Below are 20950 nucleotides of genomic sequence, written 5' to 3' on the forward strand. Positions count from 1 at the left end.
TAAGTTCATACTGCTGCTTATGCTTGTATATGATCTGTGGATAAGCAAAAGATTTCTGTCATAAGGGTTATCAGTCTAGAGCCTTTTTAATCAGAAAAAAAACCATAAACTTCTTATTTATGTATTTTAAAGGATGCGGTTTGTACACATGCATGTCAATTTGAGGCCATAACAACCTTTCATTGCGTCTTGATTCAAAATACTTGAACAATAGCAGAAATGAGGCAGAAGTTTCTGAAGTAAACAGTGTATCCTAGAAAAAACAGCACTTCTTGAAATGAAAGGGTTTGCAGAATTCAAATTCAAGTATTTGCTCCTGCAGTTTTTCCACAGCTATTTCTTCAAGAGCAGCACACTCCATAACGGAGGCCCATAAAAAATTAATCTCACCTGAAAAAAATCTGCTTTTCTAGAAATTACCTCTCTCTTGCATGACTCCATACCATCATTGTTATCTTCAAAAAAAATGTTTTAAAAAATCTCTTTGTGTTTTCACAGAGATGATTTTCCATATGATAAGCACATTATATAATAAGATGGCTTAGAACAGATACACACTTTTCACTATTTCCATTTTAAAACAACCCAACAGCCACATCCCTTTTCTATCACTGCTTACTGGACCTCGTTATCCACTGCCATCTGCAGATTTTCTCACGTCTAAACACTTGAAAAAAAAAGTATTGTACTATGTACATAATCTGCATTACTGTACAATGCACATGATTTATGTAGCGTATAGAGACAGGTTTTCCCAACACGGATCACAGCTGCTGAATGACACTTCATTTGTCTAATACTTCTGCTAAAAACCCCCACACAGAGCTTTCTTCTGTACTTGTTTAGGGTACTGGGACATCTTTTTCTGAGGCTCCCCAAATTCTAGCTCAGCAGAATACAATGTAAAGAGCAATACTTTTTGCCTCACACATAACAATGGGCAACCTTCACTCATCCTCAGTCACCTCCTTTGGTCAAACACTGATTTCACTGCCCAGTTCTCTACGGGCTCTTTCTTGCCCCACTGTGACAAAGACTGAACTAGCTTCTCGTCTGCTCCCACTGAAATAGGTGAAAAGCTTTCTGTCTGCATTTCTCAACACTAGTGGCCATCTCCATTCTCCTCACCTGACTCCAAAACTATGTTTAAGACTATTAAAAATATTTTTTTCATTGCATTTTCTTCTCCATTTAGTAGGTAGCTAAAACTTTTACAGCGTTAATAGAAGAAAACACACCTATGCTCTCTGTATTTTACTTGTATTATACCTTATTCCCTCCATCTCAGAGTGATTTCAGTACATGTTCTGTCTGATTACATTTCATTGCCTCTTCTTTCTCCCCAGCAAACATTACCACCTCACTAAAGTAATTAGAACCCTTTATAGTATGAGGCTACAATCTTCCATCATGTTTTGACACATAAAATTTGGATGACATTTCCAAACTTCATTACTGTACTTGCTATCCTCCAGATTATTAAGGCAAAATTTAGACAGTGTTAACCCCAGACAGCAGTACTTGGTGTATGTTTTTTCTCTGCAGCCTACTTGCTTTGTTTGAAATAGGTTTATTTTCTGTGGTTTATTTGCTTCCCTTTTTTATGGATGAAAACCTCACCAGGTGTTATCTTTAAAGCAGAACAGCTATTCAACAGCTACAGAGTTCACATAACAACTACCTTTAATGTTTTACAGGGAGAGATAAATCTGGTCTCACTTATGCTCTGAAACCATTATGACTGCAACAAGTTACATTATTTCTATTTTTAATATATTTTCTCAACGACTGGTAGAGTTACAGCCAAACATCTGTACAATTTGAAAGAACTGCTTCACTAAAATTATAACAAATTTAAGGTAAAGAATCATGGCAGTTGGCCTTAGCAAGTCACATAAATGTAAAACTTCATCCCCATTCTCCTTGGCTCTCTCCCAGACCTTCTCCATGCCAGCAAGTACCATGGTTACTTCACCATCGCAGTTTTGGAATGCTTATTCAGGGCTTATTCATATGACAGTAAGCAGAGCAAGACAAAACAGCTGGTCTGTAACCAAGGACACACCAAAAGTTATGTCTGGCATTAGTCTGAATGAGAGGAGGGCTTTTTGTTTTGCTTTTTAAGAATGAGTCACCATATACTTATGCATTTGAAACACTACCTGAAGCAGGAAAATTGCTGCACAACAGCTCACCTGGCACAGCTTGAAAGCTCTAGCCCATATCTCAATCCTAAAATCAGTTGTCTCTGGGTACCCAGCCCCTTGAGCTGGAAGACAGGGACAAGGAGCAGAATGAAGCCCCCATAATCCAAGGGGAAATGGTTCGCAACCTGCTACAGCACTTAGACACACACCAGTCTATGGGGCTGGATAGGATCCACTCAAGGGAGCTGTCAGAAGTGCTCACCAAGCCACTTTCCATCATTTATCAGCAGTCCTGGCTAATCAGGGATGTCCCAGTTGACTGGAGGTTAGCAAATGTGACACCCATCTACAAGAAGGGCCGGAAGGAGGATCCAGGGAACTGCAGGCCTCTCAGTCTGACCTCGGTGCCAGGGAAGGTTATGGAGCAGATCATCTTGAGTGTCATCACATAGCATGTACAGGACAACCAAGTGATCAGGCCCAGTCAGCACGTGTTTATGAAAGGCAGGTCCTGCTTGACAAACCTGATCTCCTTCTATGACAAGATGAACCACTCAGCAGATGAGGGAAAGGCTGTGGATGTTGTCTGGAATTTAGTAAAGCCTTTGACACCATTTCCCACAGCATTCTCCTGGAGAAACTGGCTGGCTTCGACAGGTGTACTCTTTGCTGGGTTGAAAAACTGGTTGGATGGCTGCACCCAAAGAATTGTAGCAAATGGAGTTAAATCCAGTTGGCAGCCTGTCACAAATGGTGCTCTCTGGGGCTCAGTATTGGGCCCAGTTCTGTTTAATATCTTTATCAATGATCTGGACATGGGGATCAAGTGCACCCTCAGTAAGTTTGCAGATGACACCACGTTGGGCAGGAGTGTTGATCTGTTTGAGGGTAGGAAGGGTCTACAGGGGGATCTGGACACGCTGGATGGATGGGCCAAGACCAGCTGTATGAGGTTCAACAAGGCTCAGTGACGGGTCCTGCATTTGGGTCACAACAACGCCATGCAACGCTACAGGCTTGGGGAAGAGTGGCTGGAAAGCTGCCTGGCAGAAAAGGACCAGGGAATGTTGGTCAACAGCTGGATGAATATGAGCCAGCAGTGTGCCCAGGTGGCCAAGAAGGCCAATAGCATCCTGGCTTGTATCAGAAATAGTGTGGCCAGCAGCACCAGGGAAGTGATTGTCCTGGTGAGGCCGCACCTCGAATACTGTGTTCAGTTTTGGGTCCCTCGCTACAAGAAAAACATTGAGGTGCTGGAGTGTGTCCAGAGAAGGGTAATGAAGCTGGTGAAGGGTCTACAGCACAAGTCTTATGAGAAGTGGCTGAGGGAACTGGGGTTGTTTAGCCTGGAGAAAAGAAGGCTAAAGGGAGACCTTATCTCCCTCTACAACTACATGAAAGGAGGTTGTAGCAAGGTGGGTGTCGGTCTCTTCTCCCAGGCAACAAGCAATAGGACAAGTGGAAATGGCCTCAAGTTGCGCCAGGGGAGGTTTAGATTGAGTATCAGGAAAAATTTCTTCACCGAAAGGGTTGTCAAGCATTGCAACAGGCTGCCCAGGGAAGTGGTTGAGTCACCATCCCTGGAGGCATTTAAAAAACGTGCAGATGTGGCACTTCGGGACATGGTTTAGTGGTGGATTTGGCAGTGTTTGGTTAATGCTTGAACTCAATGATCTTAAAAGTCCTTTCCAACCTGAATGATTCTATGATTCTAAATGCTCTTTCTTGAAAATACCACAGGAAAACACCGATTTGTTATGAAATAACACTTCTATGTGCACTTTCCATCTGAGAATTTCAAAACACGTTACAGACATTAACACAGTACTATGAGTCTCACAAATCCCTTGAAAACTATAAAATAAACCAGGCCCATAGAAGTTGCCATGCCAGATCTGTCCAGTGCCTCACTTAATCCAGCATTCTGTCCAACAGACAAGAATAAAACGTTAAATATAGCATGTCAACGTATTAAACCCTACCATGCTGTCCCCCAAAGACAGCTGAGCACACATGAAAAAGTAACCTTGGAGTCTGCTGACTCCACTTCAGGAAACAAGGATAATTATACACATAGGGGTAACCGAGGTGTCTGACAGTTTCTAGTGCAGCCCCGTTGGTTTTGGCCCAAACTCAAAGGGTCTGCATGTTTATGTATGGATTTCAGGAAAACAAATGTCATGGTTAACTACTTACAAGAGTGCTTAGGGAGAACCAAGTATCAATATCTGTAACGATAATAGCAAATTCCCTTCATGAACCCATTTGTGAGAAACAATAAACTTTTCCCTGCATTCTCCCAAGCTCTTATGCCACCATGCCGCTGTGGAAGTCATGCAGCTCAGCCCCACTTCAGCAGCTAAAGACTCCTACTGTTGTCCATGTTTATGGGTTTTGGTGGCATAATGAATTTAAATGCAGACTAGAAACCTCCTTCTGCCCTCCCTCAGGGGTGTTGCTTCTGTCCTGGAAGAAACAAAAAACAGAACACTGGCTTCTAGAAGAGGGCAAAAGAGGAAAGTTCATCTGTTTGTTCAGAAACCTGTTCCTATCCAAGCAATAAAGCAAACCTAATTGATTTTAAGGCAGGCAGAATGTCCCAGAAATTTCATTACTTTGCTGAATTGGCTGCTGTTTTATTAATGTTCACCAGACATACGGAGGGTGGGGTGGAAAAAGGGATAGTTGGCTGAAAAAATGTCTGCTGGACAAACAAAATGAAGGAATCTTTTACTGAATATATTTCTAAAATCCTGTGTAGGAATTCTGTGCTTAATTTCCCTAGGTTTGTTGCATACTCGTTCTGCCACCTGCTGCCCTGGCATTCCTCAAAGTTTCAGGAACAAGAACTACATCCCCGAGCTTTCCCAGAAATGAATACTGCATGACTAACAAGCATCTAGCAGCCCTGTAGCCTGTCCTGTCCAGAAGATGCTATGATTCTGGAAAACTGCTTGCTTGAATCCTCCTTAACGATTACATTATCACTTCATGTTTTGAAGAATAACACCCTTGGGCCTCATGGCCCAGTGCATCTCAAGAGGTGTTTTCTCTCTTGATAGGTAGAATCTCCCAGTGAGGATTAGCACACTGGCTCTACTACCATAGAAGTCAGATGTAAGGGAAGATCCTTCAGACTGTCACCACTGCCCCAGATCCTCCAGGGGAAGAAGAGAAAGTAGAGCCAGGAAGAGCATCTTCAGGAGGTCAAATGACTGAAGAAAGAATGAAGTTCAGAACAAAACAAATCATAGAATGGTTTGGGTTGGAAGGGACCTTAAGGATCATTTAGTTCTAACCTCCCTGCCACAGGCAGGGATACCTTCCACTACATCAGGTTGTTCAAAGCCCCATCCAGCCTGTCCTTGAACACTGCCAGGGAGGGGGCAGCCACAGCTTCTCTGGGCAACCTGTTCCAGTGTCTCACCACCCTCACAGGAAAGAATTTCTTCCTCATATCTACTCTAATTCTACCCTCTTTCAGTTTAAAACCCTTACCCCTCATCCTATCACTCCTTGATCAAGAGTCCCTCCGCAGCTTTCCTGTAGCCTCCTTTAAGTACTGGAAGGCTGCTGTAAGGTCTCCCTGGAGCCTTCTCTTCTCCAGGCTGAACAACCCCAACTCTCTCAGCCTGTCCTCACAGGGGAGGTGCTCCAGCCCACTGATCATCTTCATGGCCTCCTCTGGACTTGCTTGAGCAGGTCCAAGTCATTCTTATGTTGGGGACCCCAGAGCTGGACAGAGCACTGCAGGGGGGGGTCTCACGAGAGCAGAGTAGAGGGGAAGAACCCCCTCCCTCGACCTGCTGGCCACACTTCTCTGGATGCAGCCCAGGACATGGTTGGCTTTCTGGGCTGTGAGTGCACATTGCTGGCTCATAGTCAGTTTTCCATCTGTTAATACCCTCAAGTCCATCTCCACCAGGCTGCTCCCAATCCACCCATCACCCAGCCTGTATCTGTGCTTGGGATTGCCCCAACCCATGTGCAGGACCTTGCAGCTGGCCTGGTTGAACTTCATGAGGTTCGCACGGGCCCACCTCTCCAGCCTGTCCAGGTCCCTCTGGATGGCCCATCTCTTCCCTCCAGTGTGTCGACCACACCACACAGCTTGGTGTCATCAGCAAACTTGCTGAGGGTTCACTTCATCCCAGTGTCACCAACAAAGATGTTAAACAGTGCTGGTCCCAACACCAACCCCTGAGGAACACCGCTCATCGCTGTTCTCCACTCGGACATCGAGCCACTGACCACAACTCTTTGACTGCGACCATTCAGCCAATCTTTTGAACAGTATTGATTCTGCAGGGTTACAAATTGTGAAAAGCAGGCAAAACGTGGTTTTGCACTACTTTTCACCCATCTCTGGAACAACTGTGTGCTTTCAGTAATTTCCTGGAGCAGAATTTCACTTTAAAACCAAGACTACACAGGTAATCACAGGCACTTTTTTTTTTTTTTTTTTAAATACAGTAATATGAGAATTTGTAAAAGTGATTACTGACTTGGGAATTTTTGGACCTCCAAGTTAAGCTTCCTTAAAAAGTGCTGATTTTCAAAGCACTGATATTCAATACCTCCTGGCAGAACCACCTTACGATGACTGAAATGGCATCTCAAGAACTGAGGCACCTTTATTCACAATTCATTTCTGAAAGTGGGTATAAAGCAATTATGAAACAACATATGTGTGTAAAACTACAGTAATTTAATCAGTACAGTGCTGCTACAGGTAGGGTAATTCTAGATGCTTTCCTCTAACTGGAAACTGCATGTTTAGCAGAAAGATTTCTATAACTTTAAGAAAAGAGAATTTATCTAAAAAAGGGACACAGATATCAGCAACAGGAAAATACTCACAGGACATCATGGACATATCCCATTTCATTCATGAACTTCACAGACATATCACTATTTATATCACACTTCTGTTTCAAATTACTTCGCTTTTAATAAAATATACTAACATTTACTTTAAGGTTGTTTTTCCTCTCTGTATATTTAATTCTTCTGCTTAACCAAACCAGAATGAGCCCGTGGCTTCACATGCAAGCAAGGTGGTGCACCTGATAAACCCAGCTAGGAACAGAGTAAAACTCTGCTTTTTTTTAAAGTAGATCATAATATAATTTTTATAACAGAATTTTAAACTCTTGAAAACAACATTTCATACACTTGCAATCTATTACTTCTCAAACAAAATCAGAAAAAAACACATTTAATATCTGAATGTTCTTTAGGAAAACTGCTCTCTCTTTCCACCACCAGATGAATGTTCTTAATCCTTTTTAGCCAACTTTGTGCATCATGAAGTAGCACAGAGCCCAGTTTCTGCCCTTTTCCCTTTGCCAACTCCACCTCTCATGTACCTCCAAAGTGATCCAGGAAATTTGTGAACAGCTTTGTATTTTGCACACACATGTAGAAAAGGAGAACTCATTACAGACCAGAATAAGAAGCAGAACATAGAGAACTTATAAGAGCAGCAGCAGTATGTTTCTATACAAGTCCAAAAGATGCCTTTTCTACCTGCATTTGACACACTCAACCTGCTACCTGGGAGTCCAGAGGACTACCACTGCTACACAGTGCCCACTACTCACAGCAACAGAATTGCCATCAATACAATTTTCCTTCTAATGAGCAGAATAAAACAGGATGGCTTCCTCTTCTCTGGCTCTAAGGAACACAACCTAAAAGTGAGAAACCTTGTGTTATGGCAGTAAAACCAGGAGCACCAGTTTGAACGCACATGAGTTGTAATGCTATAGGAGTAAGATGGCACAAATTTTGCATAGCAATTTTTCTGACAACTCTCTACTTTAATGGGCGGAAAATCAATAACATTAAGACTGAGGGTCACAGCCTTTGGAAAGAGTTACATCAATGCAAAAACAGAATAGACAAAGCCAAAAGAGATTATAACCACAGATATCCCAAGGGACAGATGAAATCATGGGTTATGATGTTTTTAAAAACAAAAAAAAAGTTACTCCCTCAATCAAACCCCAAATGTCTTGCGTCCTAGTTTTTCTCAGTTTTTTTAAATTAAGAGGTGAAGACTGCAGTCAAAAATGCTACTGTATTTCACTCAAAAGCATGAAGTCTCTTAGTGAAAAGGGTAAGCTTTCTCCTTTTTGCAGGCATATTTCTGGAAAATTGGTACCATACTTACTGCTCAAAGTTAAGGTTGCTGGTGCAGGCAGCAAGCTTCCACTTGCAAACAGTAACTGCAGAAGACAGAGTGCTCCCTGTCCTAAGTGTCACAGACAAAATTTGGCACAAACTGTGGAAGGGATGACAGCAAAACAATCATGGCAGTGAAAGGACTAGCCTCCTACCCCTGCCCCAAAATCCCTGCGCAGGAAAGCACTGTAAGGATTACCCTTCATCTCCACAACATAAAATGCACTAAAAACTCAAAAAACTTGTATGCATGTGCCAACAGGCCAATGCTAGGCCCTATGACTTGGATTAAGCCCATCCTAACACTGGAAAGCACCAGAGGACTGGCTATCCCTGAAAAGCAAAGGACACTAACTGCCCCCCACCCCAAATAAGAAATTGGCTGTAGAGTGCCAGGTTCTCAACACACGTGGCATAACCACAGAGGCTGAAGGACACAGTTAGCCCATCTGACCGAGCACTGCTGGTGTAGCTTTATTTAAATTCTCTTTGTTGTTCTCACCTGTCTTGTCAGCAAGTCATGATATTGTAGTATAAGCCTGGTGTTGACGCTGTGACTCCATGTGTTGCCAAGCGCTGCTGTCACATAACCTGATTCCCTCTTCCCACTTCCAGAAGCTCCTGAAGATAAATATGAAACTGCATGAGGATTGCGCAACAGAGAAGGGTTCAGCATGGAAACTCCAATCAGTCATCTCAGATCATTTCCTAAACTAGGTAATCACAACTGGTACTTAATAGATGGCACTATCGCATTCATTTCCTACCTGATTTATTTACACAACTGCAGCGTGAGTTCTCCATCTCACCCTCTGATACCTAGACAAAGTGCCAAGAATTAAGGATATGTTGCAAAATTGTACCTACCTTCTTGGAGAGACTGGTACATTGTCTAGGTATCTGGAGGTGCACCATGCATGGGGGACACTTGTCTTTTCCTCTTTAGATATTCTGCCCCCAAGCAAACCAGCTTTCTATGAGCACAGAGGAGAGGGAAGCAGAGTGACAGCGTATAATGACATAACAAAAAGGGAAGCTAAAGGAGCAGAATGTGGTGCCACAATACCCTGATCCAAAAATGAGAATACTGCTTCATGCCACCAGGCATCCTATACATTTTCTAAGATTTGCAAATAAGGGAGTCATTCTCGTGTCTCTGAAATCATATGAACTTTATATGACCTGAAGGAAATGCACTTTGCTGCAATCAGCAATGACAACATAAAGAAGTGTTTCCAATAATGCCACATGATCCAGCTTGCTGAACTGCCATTGCACCTGAGCTTTCTTGTATTGAAACCAGAGACCCATACATACACACATACACAGGCAGGTAGGTGTCCGAGACCTTCATCTCTGTTTACCACAAGTTCTGTGTAAGATGAACAGGCAGATGGGTGACTTATTTGTACTTCAAATGACACTTCAAGAACAGAGCAAGCCAGACAAACCAAAGAAATTCAGAAACAAATCCCAGTTGTTATGTGAGTATAAATGATCATGTACAAGCTGAAAATTGAACTGAGGCAGACAGTCCGTACTGCTAAAAAGCTATAAGTGAATGAGAGAAAGTTGGATTTGAAGTCAGGGAACTTCCTGTCATCTATCAGGCAACAAACAAAATTGCTTCCCCAGGACAGTCATGAAATTCTTGTCAACTAAGTCAGTTAAAGTTAGACCAGAGACTTACTCTGCAATACAAACTTTAGAGCAGCCTTATGTTTCTATCAAAACAATCAATAATACAACGGTTAATGTTGAAACTTAAATTATAAGTAGTAGGTTTTGGAAGCAATATTGTAATGAGATGACAAAGTCATCACATGGCCCAGCAGAGCTTCTGGAAGATTTGGGTTTAAAACTCTTCATTGATTTTACATTTGCAAGGTTGTGGGTTTTGTTACTTTTTCCTCCCAACTATTCAGAGCAAAAACATAATTTCTTTAATCACTAAAACTTTTATTTTGGAAAAATATCCAGTAAAGGGCAAGACCAAAAGTGTTGGCATGCAGTAATAATCATTATTTGTATCACTGGTGGTAGCCTGCAACCCATGAGAAGGATACCTTATTAGACTGCATTAGGCAGAGGAGAGCAGCAGGCTGGAGAGAAGGTCCTGCAATGATTGCAGTGCGCTACAGGACTCAGCTGAAGAGCTCAAACTCCTCCCCAGAGTAATATAAGGTTCAATTAACATCAACTGGATTTGAATTAGGTCTTTAAATGTTTAAGGTCTACAAAAGAAATGAGTGCAGCACCAGGTTCAAGCCAATAGTTTGACAAGAGTGTGGACTCTGTACTTGTCCGAATTACTTCCCACGTCATGAAAACTCACTGTGACATGCACAATATTTGCTTCTCCAGAACAACATCTGTTCTCGTCTGAAAACAGGCTACAGTTGTGCCATCCAGTAGGGATGGCTGCTTTTCTTTCCTCAAAACAAAGGTATTAGTATCTCAATAAGCATCAAACTTCCACCTGAATAACTCACCACAGGATCACCTAACTGGAAGTTTCAGTATTAGGAATGCTCTTCTGTTAATTAGTCTAACCCATCTCTATTGCGAAGGTGGATGTGCTGACAATAATAATTTCTCTTCATCTACATTTTGGATTTAATTTGCCAGCTGGAGGAGAGAACAGGTTCAAGTGTTAAAGCAGGGTGCTGGGAGGTCTGTATTCCATTCCCTTAAAATTACTTAAACCAAGTTACTTAATTAAGTTCATTAAGTTCTACAAACTTTTGGTTTTGTGCTAAGACCACAAAAGTAATATGTCATTACTGTACAAACAAGCTAAGGGCGAATAAAAGATAGTGAAGCAGCTTTAAAGTTTTGCGATCCTCTCTTTGTCATGTGGAATAAGTTGCAAGTTCCTCCTGTAGTCAACACTGTCCTTCTTTCCCACCTGCTAGAAATGGGTAGGAATCACAAAATTCAAAATTCAAAATTCAAAAGTGAGGCAGCTAAGTGTGAGTTCTGGTGGGTGTGGAGGTCTTACCCTCACAGCTGGTGTAACTGCACCCCTCTATATAGCTGGAAGCCACCACTCCACACCACCGAGAAGCAATTCACCCACCACTACCTGGGGGCCTCTGACTACAGACAAAAAGCCCAGACATTCCAGAAGTAGCTACTGTAGTAACTACTACAAACTTCCCTCAAATTATGTGTCTCTGCTATTAGGTAACAGAAGAAGCAACATCTTGCTGTTGCAATCCTGAGCTGGGCATTTAAGCAGTTAAACATCTGAAGCCTGCTGATATTATGGAGATATCACTCCATAGCAGTTCCTAATTCTGCATTCCTTCCAGGCCTAAAACCTGTCCCAAAGTGAGCAGAAGTGCTAGAGGTGTAAGGCTTGTGGTAGAATGAGCAAGCTAATTGCTGTCATTTATTTTATTTTATTATGCAGGAGAAAGCCCACTGTACCATACGGTGTCAGCCCCTGTCTGAAGAGGGCTGCTTGTGTGATCCACTTTCAGGCAAATCCTCTTCTGTGAAGTTAATTCAAATTTATGACTCCAGTGCAAAGTGGTTAGTAAGCCTGGAGCAAATTTACAGTGAAGACTTTTTACAGGGTGGAAAGGAATGCCTCACAGGAAAGGTTTCCATTTTATAAGGGATCCTCCTGCAAGCTGATGCATTAGGCAGACAGAGAGGCAGACCAACAAGAAGTGAAGTAAACTGAGAGGGAAACAGCGCCAGCTTTGCAAAGAAGTTCAAGGGCAGTGACAGCACAAGTTTCATTCCTTCTCCTTGCTCTAAACACAAAAAGATAGTAAATGTCTCAGAGGAAGGAAAGAGGATATGTTAAGAAAACAGATTTATATTCAAACATGGCCTTAGAAAAACCTCGGACTTATCTTTTCTGTTATTTCAACCACTACTTAGTAATTAATGAACTGGACAAAGGAAGTGGATAAATAATACTGTTCAAAGAGAGAGTGGTATTTTTCAGTACACATTGCCTTGTTCTTCCAAACCCTGATATTTTCATACTGGGGACATGGGAGTGTCAGACCAACCTTGTCCCAAGAAGAAAACAGGCTCATAAGGGACTTCAGTCTCTGCTCAGAGGTCCCCAAACTGTCCAACTGAACCACTTCAGAGTGGTATGGAGCAACAGCTCTGAGCTGTGCCATGATGGTGCTTATCCATGCTGTGGGGTGCATGCTTCCACAGAGCCAGTGATGTGCAATCAGCTGACAGGCAGCAGTTCCCATCTCTCCAGCCTGCTCAGAGCACAGCTCTCGCTCCAGTCACTGCCAGCGTGATGGCTTCTGCTCAGGACACAGGTGATACAGGGAGCACAGGGACTAGGGAGAGTAAGAAAACGAGGCTGACAGACAGATGAGAGAAAGGTGGCAGATATCAGTTTATGGATGCAGTATGTGGGAAAAGGGAGTGGGTGTCCAGAAGCACAGAGATGGGATCCTAGCATGGGGAGGAGAAGGTGCATGCTAGAAGGGTGGGAGAATGCCTCCAAACAACCCCCTGCTTTACATATTCAGATCCAGCTCAAGTAAAACGAAGTGGTAACTTCAATTCCTGTAAACACTCCTTCCTTCCTCACACAAAAAGAACTAGCATTAAACTGATCTTCAAAGGGCACATCAACAGACAGGCCAATGAGTGCACGAGGTACCTGTTCTACCGTCTCCTGTGAAATTGAGCTCTTCAGGGCACCGGCAGAGACACCAGCAGAGACTGTATCTGTTCTGGATCGCAAGCATAAAGGAGGAACTGGCTGCTTCACTCTCGCTGAACAGCTGTCACAAGTGAAAATAAAGCTTCTTGTGGTCTGAGTCAAATGCAAAGTAAATGCCTCTGCACAACAAGGGAAAAAATGAACCAAAGAAGAAAGGGTGATTCTTCAACTGAGGCCTGCAGCGCTGCTTCCAAGCAGAAGAAAAGGCTCACACTGGGCTTCAGTGCCCTGGAAGGAGTTGTTGGTAGAACTGGGCAACAACACTTGGCCCTACTTCTACACAGGGGCTAGATTAATTTTGTTTCCCCCCATCAATGCAATTAGAACAAACCTTCCATAAGCACCTTTCTTATCACTAGAGATGAATGCCACATATAGGCAGGTTGGGAAAAGTGGGTTTATTCCACCTTCCATTTTTCACTGGAGTGAACATTAGGATTAAAGTTTTTCAGCTCAATACTGATTCTGGGATTATTCTATTATGTCCAGCCAGAGAATTACAAGTATAGACATGGTCTCAAAGATTTTCTTGTCCTCTACATATAAGGAGGCACCATTTTAAAGACTAAATCCTCGTAACCAAGTCCCAATTGTGGCAAACATGGTTAAAGGGGATTTAATCATAATGGAATTTCAGTTTCATCAGTGTCTCATCCTATGAAAATTAGGATAACTAGACCAGTGTCTTGAATCAAATGAAACAGACTTCTTAAACCAACATTTTTTAAATGCAATAAGTCTTATAGACAGAATGTGACTGTCATCTTGATTTTTAAAAATAACCTGTTCCTTGTTGGTATAACTGCATAGAGCAATGAATTCCACCCCTTCCACATTCTCATATAGATTTTTCTCTTTCCAGATGAAAGAGTCATTGCCTGGCAGGTTCATCCCCACCACTGGGCCCCTTTGCAATCTCTGTCATTTTGGTAATGCAAACATCTTTTCTCATCAAATGCAAAAAGAGATCGATGCACAATACAACAGTGAAATAACAAAATACAGAAGCAAACAGTCCTCGAATCTTTCAAACATTAACATCGAATCATCTTGATAAAAGCCTGATTTATCAAAAAGGAGGAAAAAACTCTCCAAAGGTACAGAGAAAATATTTATAAAGAATTAAACTACTAAGCTCAACAAAACCAGCACACCATGCAATAAGAATGAAAGTACTTTCCCTCTTGCTCAGGCTGTGCAGCTTTCTGGTTCACTGGCAGAGCTCATAAAGATCACTGCTTTTCACCTGCATTGCATTTAGTCTGTATTTTTGGTGCAGATCTCTAACAATGACACCACAAGGGAGAGAAAAAAAAAGAAAAGAAAAAACCCTCACCCCCCAATCTATTTTTCCATCTTCACCTACTCAGAAAGTACAAGTATAAAAATATCCAGTGGTGGAAAAACCCATCACACAGTAAAAAACAACCCACAGGACAAACTCATCTGTGAAGTAACTAACCACAGTGCCCTTCAAACTCCCACATGCTGACTTCTGCCATTTTCAGCCCTTCTCCACAGCTTTTTCTTTCAGCAAAAGGTGACTCTGATTCTCTTATCCTACAGTGGTGACCATTTCACTCTCTGCACTGGTCAGCCAAGGTATGTCCCAAACTCTTGCTGTCATATACCCTACCTTCACAAAATAAACAGAAAATGAGTGAAGATGAAAAGAATCAGGTCCCTTACATTAAAGCCATGGCCCTAGCAGTAGACAGCTACTTAGACCACCATTTGTGAGACAAGGCACAGACCAAAACACATATACACATACACCCAGGTAATTACCAAACACAAATTACTGATTTGTAGGAACAGACACTAAAGCAAACGTTGCTCCCCATTCCAACGGTACAGATCTGTTTCAGCTAATGGGTTACACAGGCATATCAACAGCAGAGTCTGGTTCATCTTAGGAGAAAAATCAAAACTTCCCAGAGCACAGTACTGCCTTCATACAGTCTTTTATTATTTAGGACATATGGCAGGAAAACCAGTTGCTGCTGTAAGAAATTAAGCTTGGCCGCACAATGAGCCATGTAAAAATTCAAACTTTTGAAATGCTTATTCTCCTCCTTTTATAAAGAGAGGGAATCTGGCAATTTTACCTCCCCAAAATACCTAGTTCTAAATCTGTGCAACCCCCCCCCACCTTGATTATTTCAGCTTACCTCTAATTTTAAGCAAAAAGATTTTAGCTGAAAGCTGGAATTGTTTAGCAATCAATAATGTGCAATTTAGTTTTCCTTTAAAAAAAAATAGCCATCAAAACATACTTAGCAAATGAAGCAATTATGTGCAAACCTCTACTAATTCCCAGTTAAAAAAAAAAAACAAGTTTCAATGGAAATTTTTTTGACCACCCCTAGTTCGTAGCTATGCTACTGCTGCAGCACTGAAGCACCTACTAGAGATTACACTGAAAAGACTGTTCCGATTCAGTTATCATCAAGAGACCAAAAATTGTCACTTATAGACTCCAGCTGCAAAATTCTGATGGAGACAGCAGTGAATGTGACAGAAAGCAAATGAGTTCACTTCTCGTTTTAGACAACACTGTGTATCTCATATGCCTCAAACAGGTGAGTTTTCACACTTATTTGTTTATCATTATATTTATGTGTATCTGTGTACACATTCTGAGTGATTTTTACAGTGTTAACCTGATATTAGATCAAGAATAAGGTCTGCTGTCTTTTTTCCAGCCGTTCACTATTTCTATTGTGACAACTCCTAGAGCACTGATCTGCAATATGCAAACCACTACACAAACAGAGAACAAAAAGATAGTCCCTGACCTAAAGACCTTGTTTTTATGAGAACTGCAGTCTCTTAGCTGCTGCTGATTATTCCCCACTTACAAGGAATCTTCCCTAAGGGGTGAGGGAAAATAAACCAGAATATGTGACAGGCCAGCAAATCTATATATAAATAGGGACTTTCAGTATTCTCCATGAAACATTAGAAGCTTTTTCAAATAAGTAATATTAACCATTATTCTACCCCCAAAAAATCAGCTGGGACCTCTATCCAGGTCAAGATGTAGGAAGGGTCCTCCAGAGAATTGGACAGATGCTGGTTTGTTTTTAATCCCACACCAGGATGCCCACTGTAACCAGTGTGTTTTGCACCAGAGGATCTCATTCCCTGACATAGTGAGTTCATGTTGGTTCTGTTTTGAGTTGAGAAAGAGACAGACAGACAGAAAGAAGCATACACATGATAGTACTGAGACTCCTGTCTGCTGACCTAAAAAAGGAATTGACATTAAGAAACGAGAAAATCCAGCTGGTCTGATTTTTTGCCAGACAATCTACCAGCCATGACCAAAATGGTCAGGTCTCGGGAGATCTGTGGAGGTGGGAAGACAGCTGGTGGTTTACAGCACCTGAAACAGGGCCCAAATCAGGGAATTGTGAAGTGGAGATCCTTGGGAACAGATACTTTCTTTTTACTGGTGTAAATCTTCTGCCTCTGTGGCCTGACAACATACCACAAAGTGATGAGTTTCCGGCACTCTATCACTGGTACACTGCTAGAGGGAATGATCAACTGAGTAGTGCTTTGGTGGGAAAGATGGTGAAGACCAAGTAGAAGACAGTGGTTAAGTCAATTCCTTTCTGTAACCAAGGATAAACTCTTACCCCTCAGTTCACCCTCCTTCACTTTCTAATGGTGCTTTTTGAGAAATTCCCTCCTTTTCTAAAATCTAGAATTGTACTAATTTATACCAGTCTCTTCGTATCCAGAGTCCTTTCTCACATTGCTCACCACTAAAGCTTAAAGCAGCTTCTTCCATCTAACCTCTCATATGCAGTCACTTCTTCCTGTCTCTCCAAGTCTAGAAAATAAAATCCCAAACCATTGACCTAAGTGGGGGAAAAAAACCCCACACACAACCCAGATCTGGAATTTTGCCTGCCTGCACATATAAAGGATGCATAGGTTGAAAAACAAAGCTTGCCCAATCATGGCATCTGGCAATGCTAGGGCCCTGTGAACCAGAAAATGCTTTTAATTATCACCTCACCAATCATGCTACAAGTTATTGCTGTATTTTTTTTGGTTAAGTTCCCTCAGGGAATTAAACAGATCATGATATTAATCAGAAGGCACGTAGGAGGGAGGGGGTTGAATGCTAGAATTACACGTGTGTAAGTCCCTTAAGGCTTGAATAAAGAACCGAGATTTAGAATCCCGCTGTCAGAGCAACTGAAGCCTTGCATGCCGCAAGCCTCAGCCCTCTGACCTACACAGCCATGGCATTATCGTATCTGATTTTCCCAGGATGGTTAATCTCAGCTGCTAAACTTCATCAGTCTCTGCTAGTGTTTACCCTTCATCTGGATTTGCCACTTCCGAACTTTCCAGGCTAGAACCAAATAAGCCAGCTGTCACACTCCTCCTTGACAGGGACAAAAAAAAGCCCCAGCATAACATTCTGAAGTCTGGAAGCCTAAATGGCTGAATCCCTGCAAGGCAGAACAAAAACTAATACATCTGGGGGGAGGAGAGGGAGATGTAGCTCTGAAACTGCAGTGAGTTTCAGAGTCATGTTAGGATGCTGCAGTCTGAAACACAGATGTATTCCCACAGCCTACATCTTTTTTTCCATAAAATATATTCTGGTAAAGAAACTATCTTGGCAGCTTAGCTCTTGTACCCAGAAAACTGACACAGTGCAGGCAAAAACAGCAGTACTCCAGGCGAGGTAGGAGCCATTCTGCAAATGAACCTTAAATTACATTTGAGAGTCAGGGCGCAGAAGGGTGACGGGGGTAGGAGGGAGAGAGTTGAGTTTCTGTCACACATTGAGTTCTCCATCGAAGTGGCCAATAAAAGCACCAATTAGTGCTAACATACCCAGGGTGTTTCTGAGATGGCTGTCCATTTCCCAGGGAGCAGGCTGATGGTAAGCCTACATGGCAGACAGAAAGGACAGTAGGTGTATGCAAGCTAGTTTTAAATGAGCACTAAGGTCTGCCTTGGTAAATATATTCTGCTGAGAAGCCACAGAGAGCTTTGTGCTGCTAAAGCCAGGCCACTGCCAGCACCTGAGTTCGCTCAATTAACACTAGAACTGACATTCAGCCTACACCACAGTGGACCTTTCTTGATATATTCAGCATAAAAAGCCTTAGCAAACAACTTCTGATCACAGCCTAGTTCCATGGATTTGAACTAGTGAATTAAGTTACCTGTCCTTTTCACTCCTGAGCACAGGAATATTTCAGTAGTGGTCCTCTTTCCGGATCAATTTCAAATTTAGTGAGCAACGATTTCTCGATACAGAGGGTTGAAATATGCAATAATTAAGATTCCAGGGTGGGGATGTTAACCACAAGTACTATCTTTAATAATCAATGCTAAATTGTACTTCAAGTTGAGAATTTTTTTGTATGCAAACGGAGCAAACTGCTTTACTTTGTATGATGACCATCGTCATTTCTTTGAAAATTTAGCCTTCAGTGTTCTTAACGCTGATTCCATGGATTACAGTTACAACAATTCCCTCTAGGTGTAAATAAAAACAACAATCTTAGAGCTGTAAAGCTTGGATCATGAGGCAGAGTTATCAAAACTGAAATTCCAGGATGAAACTATTCTCTTTCAGCCTGTAACATGGAAACAGGGGTCAGCCAAACATTTGGGGGCTAGAGATGAATGTTTGCAAATTACAGCTGTTCACATCTGGAGTTCAGATTTGGCCAAACTCTTAATACTATCCATCACAAAAACTAAACTGAAAGAATGTTTTGGTTGTATGATTAGGAACATAAAAGTTAGGAAACATTAAATGTAAAAGATGCTATAAGTGACTTTAACTCTGCTTATCAAACGCAGAACAAGGGACTCAATTATTTCTCACAACGGATATCATCAGGGTTGACTGTGACATTTCTTAACTGGTATTTAACCACAAGTCTGCATTTGCCAATACAGGTCTCACTGGCTGTATCTATTTCTCAGTGCAGAGGGGCCTGTGACACAAGCTGAAGGATGCAACCTCTTCTCTGAAGAAGTGCCTTTGGGCACTTCCACTTTTTTTTTTTTTTTTTAAATTGCACAGCCAATATACCCACATATATAAAATGTCTTCCCTCTCATTATAAGATGAATGATAAAACATTTTAGTACATGCAGATACCACAGTGGTTCACTGTTCAGAACCGACTCATTTACAAAGCTGAAAATACATATATGTTTATGTACCTAGGCACACACACACAGGTAGTATATAACATGGAAGATGTTAAAATGACCGAGGATTACAGGGGTCTGGCTTCACACTCTGACACAGACTTTCCAGGAGGTTCTCAGCAAGTCAGTCCCCCTCTTCACAGCACAGTTGCCCATCCTGGAGCAGAGGAGGTATATGCTTTTTTCTTCCCCTCATTCTCAAAAAGGAATGACTCACTTTATCTGTAACTAAGCAAATAAATTCAATTTTGGACAACCACCAAGACTGGAAAATTTCATCGCGATAAGCTTTTTTGACTGAAGACAGAGGGTTAGAAGGGAAACAGTTATACAGCCTTAACTATAGGAGGTTCCTTCCGTTCCTGCTATAATGCAAAATATTCCAAGATGTGCCAAGTTTTCACTGTAGTCTGCATCAGGCAGCGACAGGACACTGAAGTGCTCTGTGGAGAGTAATGCATAAATACAAAATGATCTTTTGACTGTACTGACTCTTCTCTCCTGAGATGTATTAAATTTTTTAAAGTCAGTGAAAAATAAAAAATTGCAAAATATCACTTTTAATCCTTGGACTACAAAATGGTTGAATCCTCTAGAGGCCAGTGAGGGCCAGAAACAACTTTTTTTCCCAGATTTGGGGGGGCAGGGGGGAGGGCAAGGGGAAAGGGAGAGAGCAAAGAGTGGTTGGTTTCAAATAGCAACATTGTCCAAAAGGGTGAAAGGGAACAGATGGCCATGGAGAATGCAGCCTCAAAGCCCTAAAGAAAAGGGCTATTTTGACAGATCTTGCTGTTTCCTATTCAAGCATGAACACTCTGGCATGGAGAGTTAAGACGATACAAGGAACAACCTCTGTTCCCAGCAACTGACTATGGGCAACTGGCCTCTGAAGCTCTCTGAGAAAAACAACATGAGACAGACAGACAAACAGATATGGCAGCAAGCCCAGATCTCAGCCACCAGAAAAGGGGGGGAAATTAAAAAAAAAAAAAAAAACCACCCAAGGAAAAAAAAATTAGAAAGGCTAGAAACAGCTGCCTTTTCCTGGCTCCAGCGCAGAGCATTAGAAAGAGCCTGTCCAGCCTTTCTCATCTTCCTTTTCAGTGAAACTTCTCTAAGGGGTCACCCTCAAGCTGTTGGTCTTTGCCCTGAGGGGAGGTGAAAAAGAGGACAGAGCAGAGCTAGTCTGGTTCAATGAAATCTGCTTCCTTTAATCACAAAGACCTCCCTCCAGCTAACGAAGAACAACTCTAAATGTAAAAAAGCATAATTAATGCTGGATTTTTGCATGCAAAAAGGTTGAGAAATTTAAAGTTGTGGCTCCCACAGTACGTGTAATTTGTTTGCATAGTATACAGCAGTGAGCCATTATATCCAAGGGCAAGCAGAATTGTACTCGCTGTGGGAAACACTGCTAATGTGTGTCCTGACTTTTTCTATCATTCCTAATCAAGAGAGTGCATCAACAGCTGTTTCATTCACCAACTCTGGGCATGCACTATCAGATAGAGATTTCAGTTTTGAAGGGCAGCTTCACATCCATACCCAAAACTTAGAGAGAGACATAAACCGTTAAGTGTAACTAGACTTCAGTTTCCAAAGTCCATAGAGTGAGGGATGAATGTGAGTTTCTGAATTTGTTTCTGATTTATGCACCATTTTCATTTTTTAGGGCAGAGCCTGATGTGCTATTTTCCCAGTCGAC

At 41.9% G+C, this 20950-nt stretch overlaps 1 protein-coding gene across 5 annotated transcripts in view; it reads right to left on the minus strand.

The window, feature by feature from the left end:
• RAD51B (RAD51 paralog B) overlaps positions 1–20950 on the minus strand; it is a 408277-nt gene that overhangs the window by 146848 nt on the left and 240479 nt on the right. For 2 of the 5 annotated variants that reach the window (XM_074824407.1, XM_074824404.1), the window contains exon 9: positions 8836–8954. The exons of 2 other annotated variants lie outside the window; for them this stretch is intronic. In XM_074824407.1, the coding sequence (XP_074680508.1) occupies positions 8836–8954 (119 nt within the window). Of the gene's footprint in view, positions 1–8322; positions 8434–8835; positions 8955–20950 lie in introns of all 5 variants that reach the window. One more of the 5 variants, XR_012623272.1, reaches the window with a different exon arrangement.

The sequence above is a fragment of the Strix aluco genome, chromosome 4 (assembly GCF_031877795.1).
Source record: "Strix aluco isolate bStrAlu1 chromosome 4, bStrAlu1.hap1, whole genome shotgun sequence".
In the NCBI taxonomy this organism is placed as follows: Eukaryota; Metazoa; Chordata; class Aves; order Strigiformes; family Strigidae; genus Strix; species Strix aluco.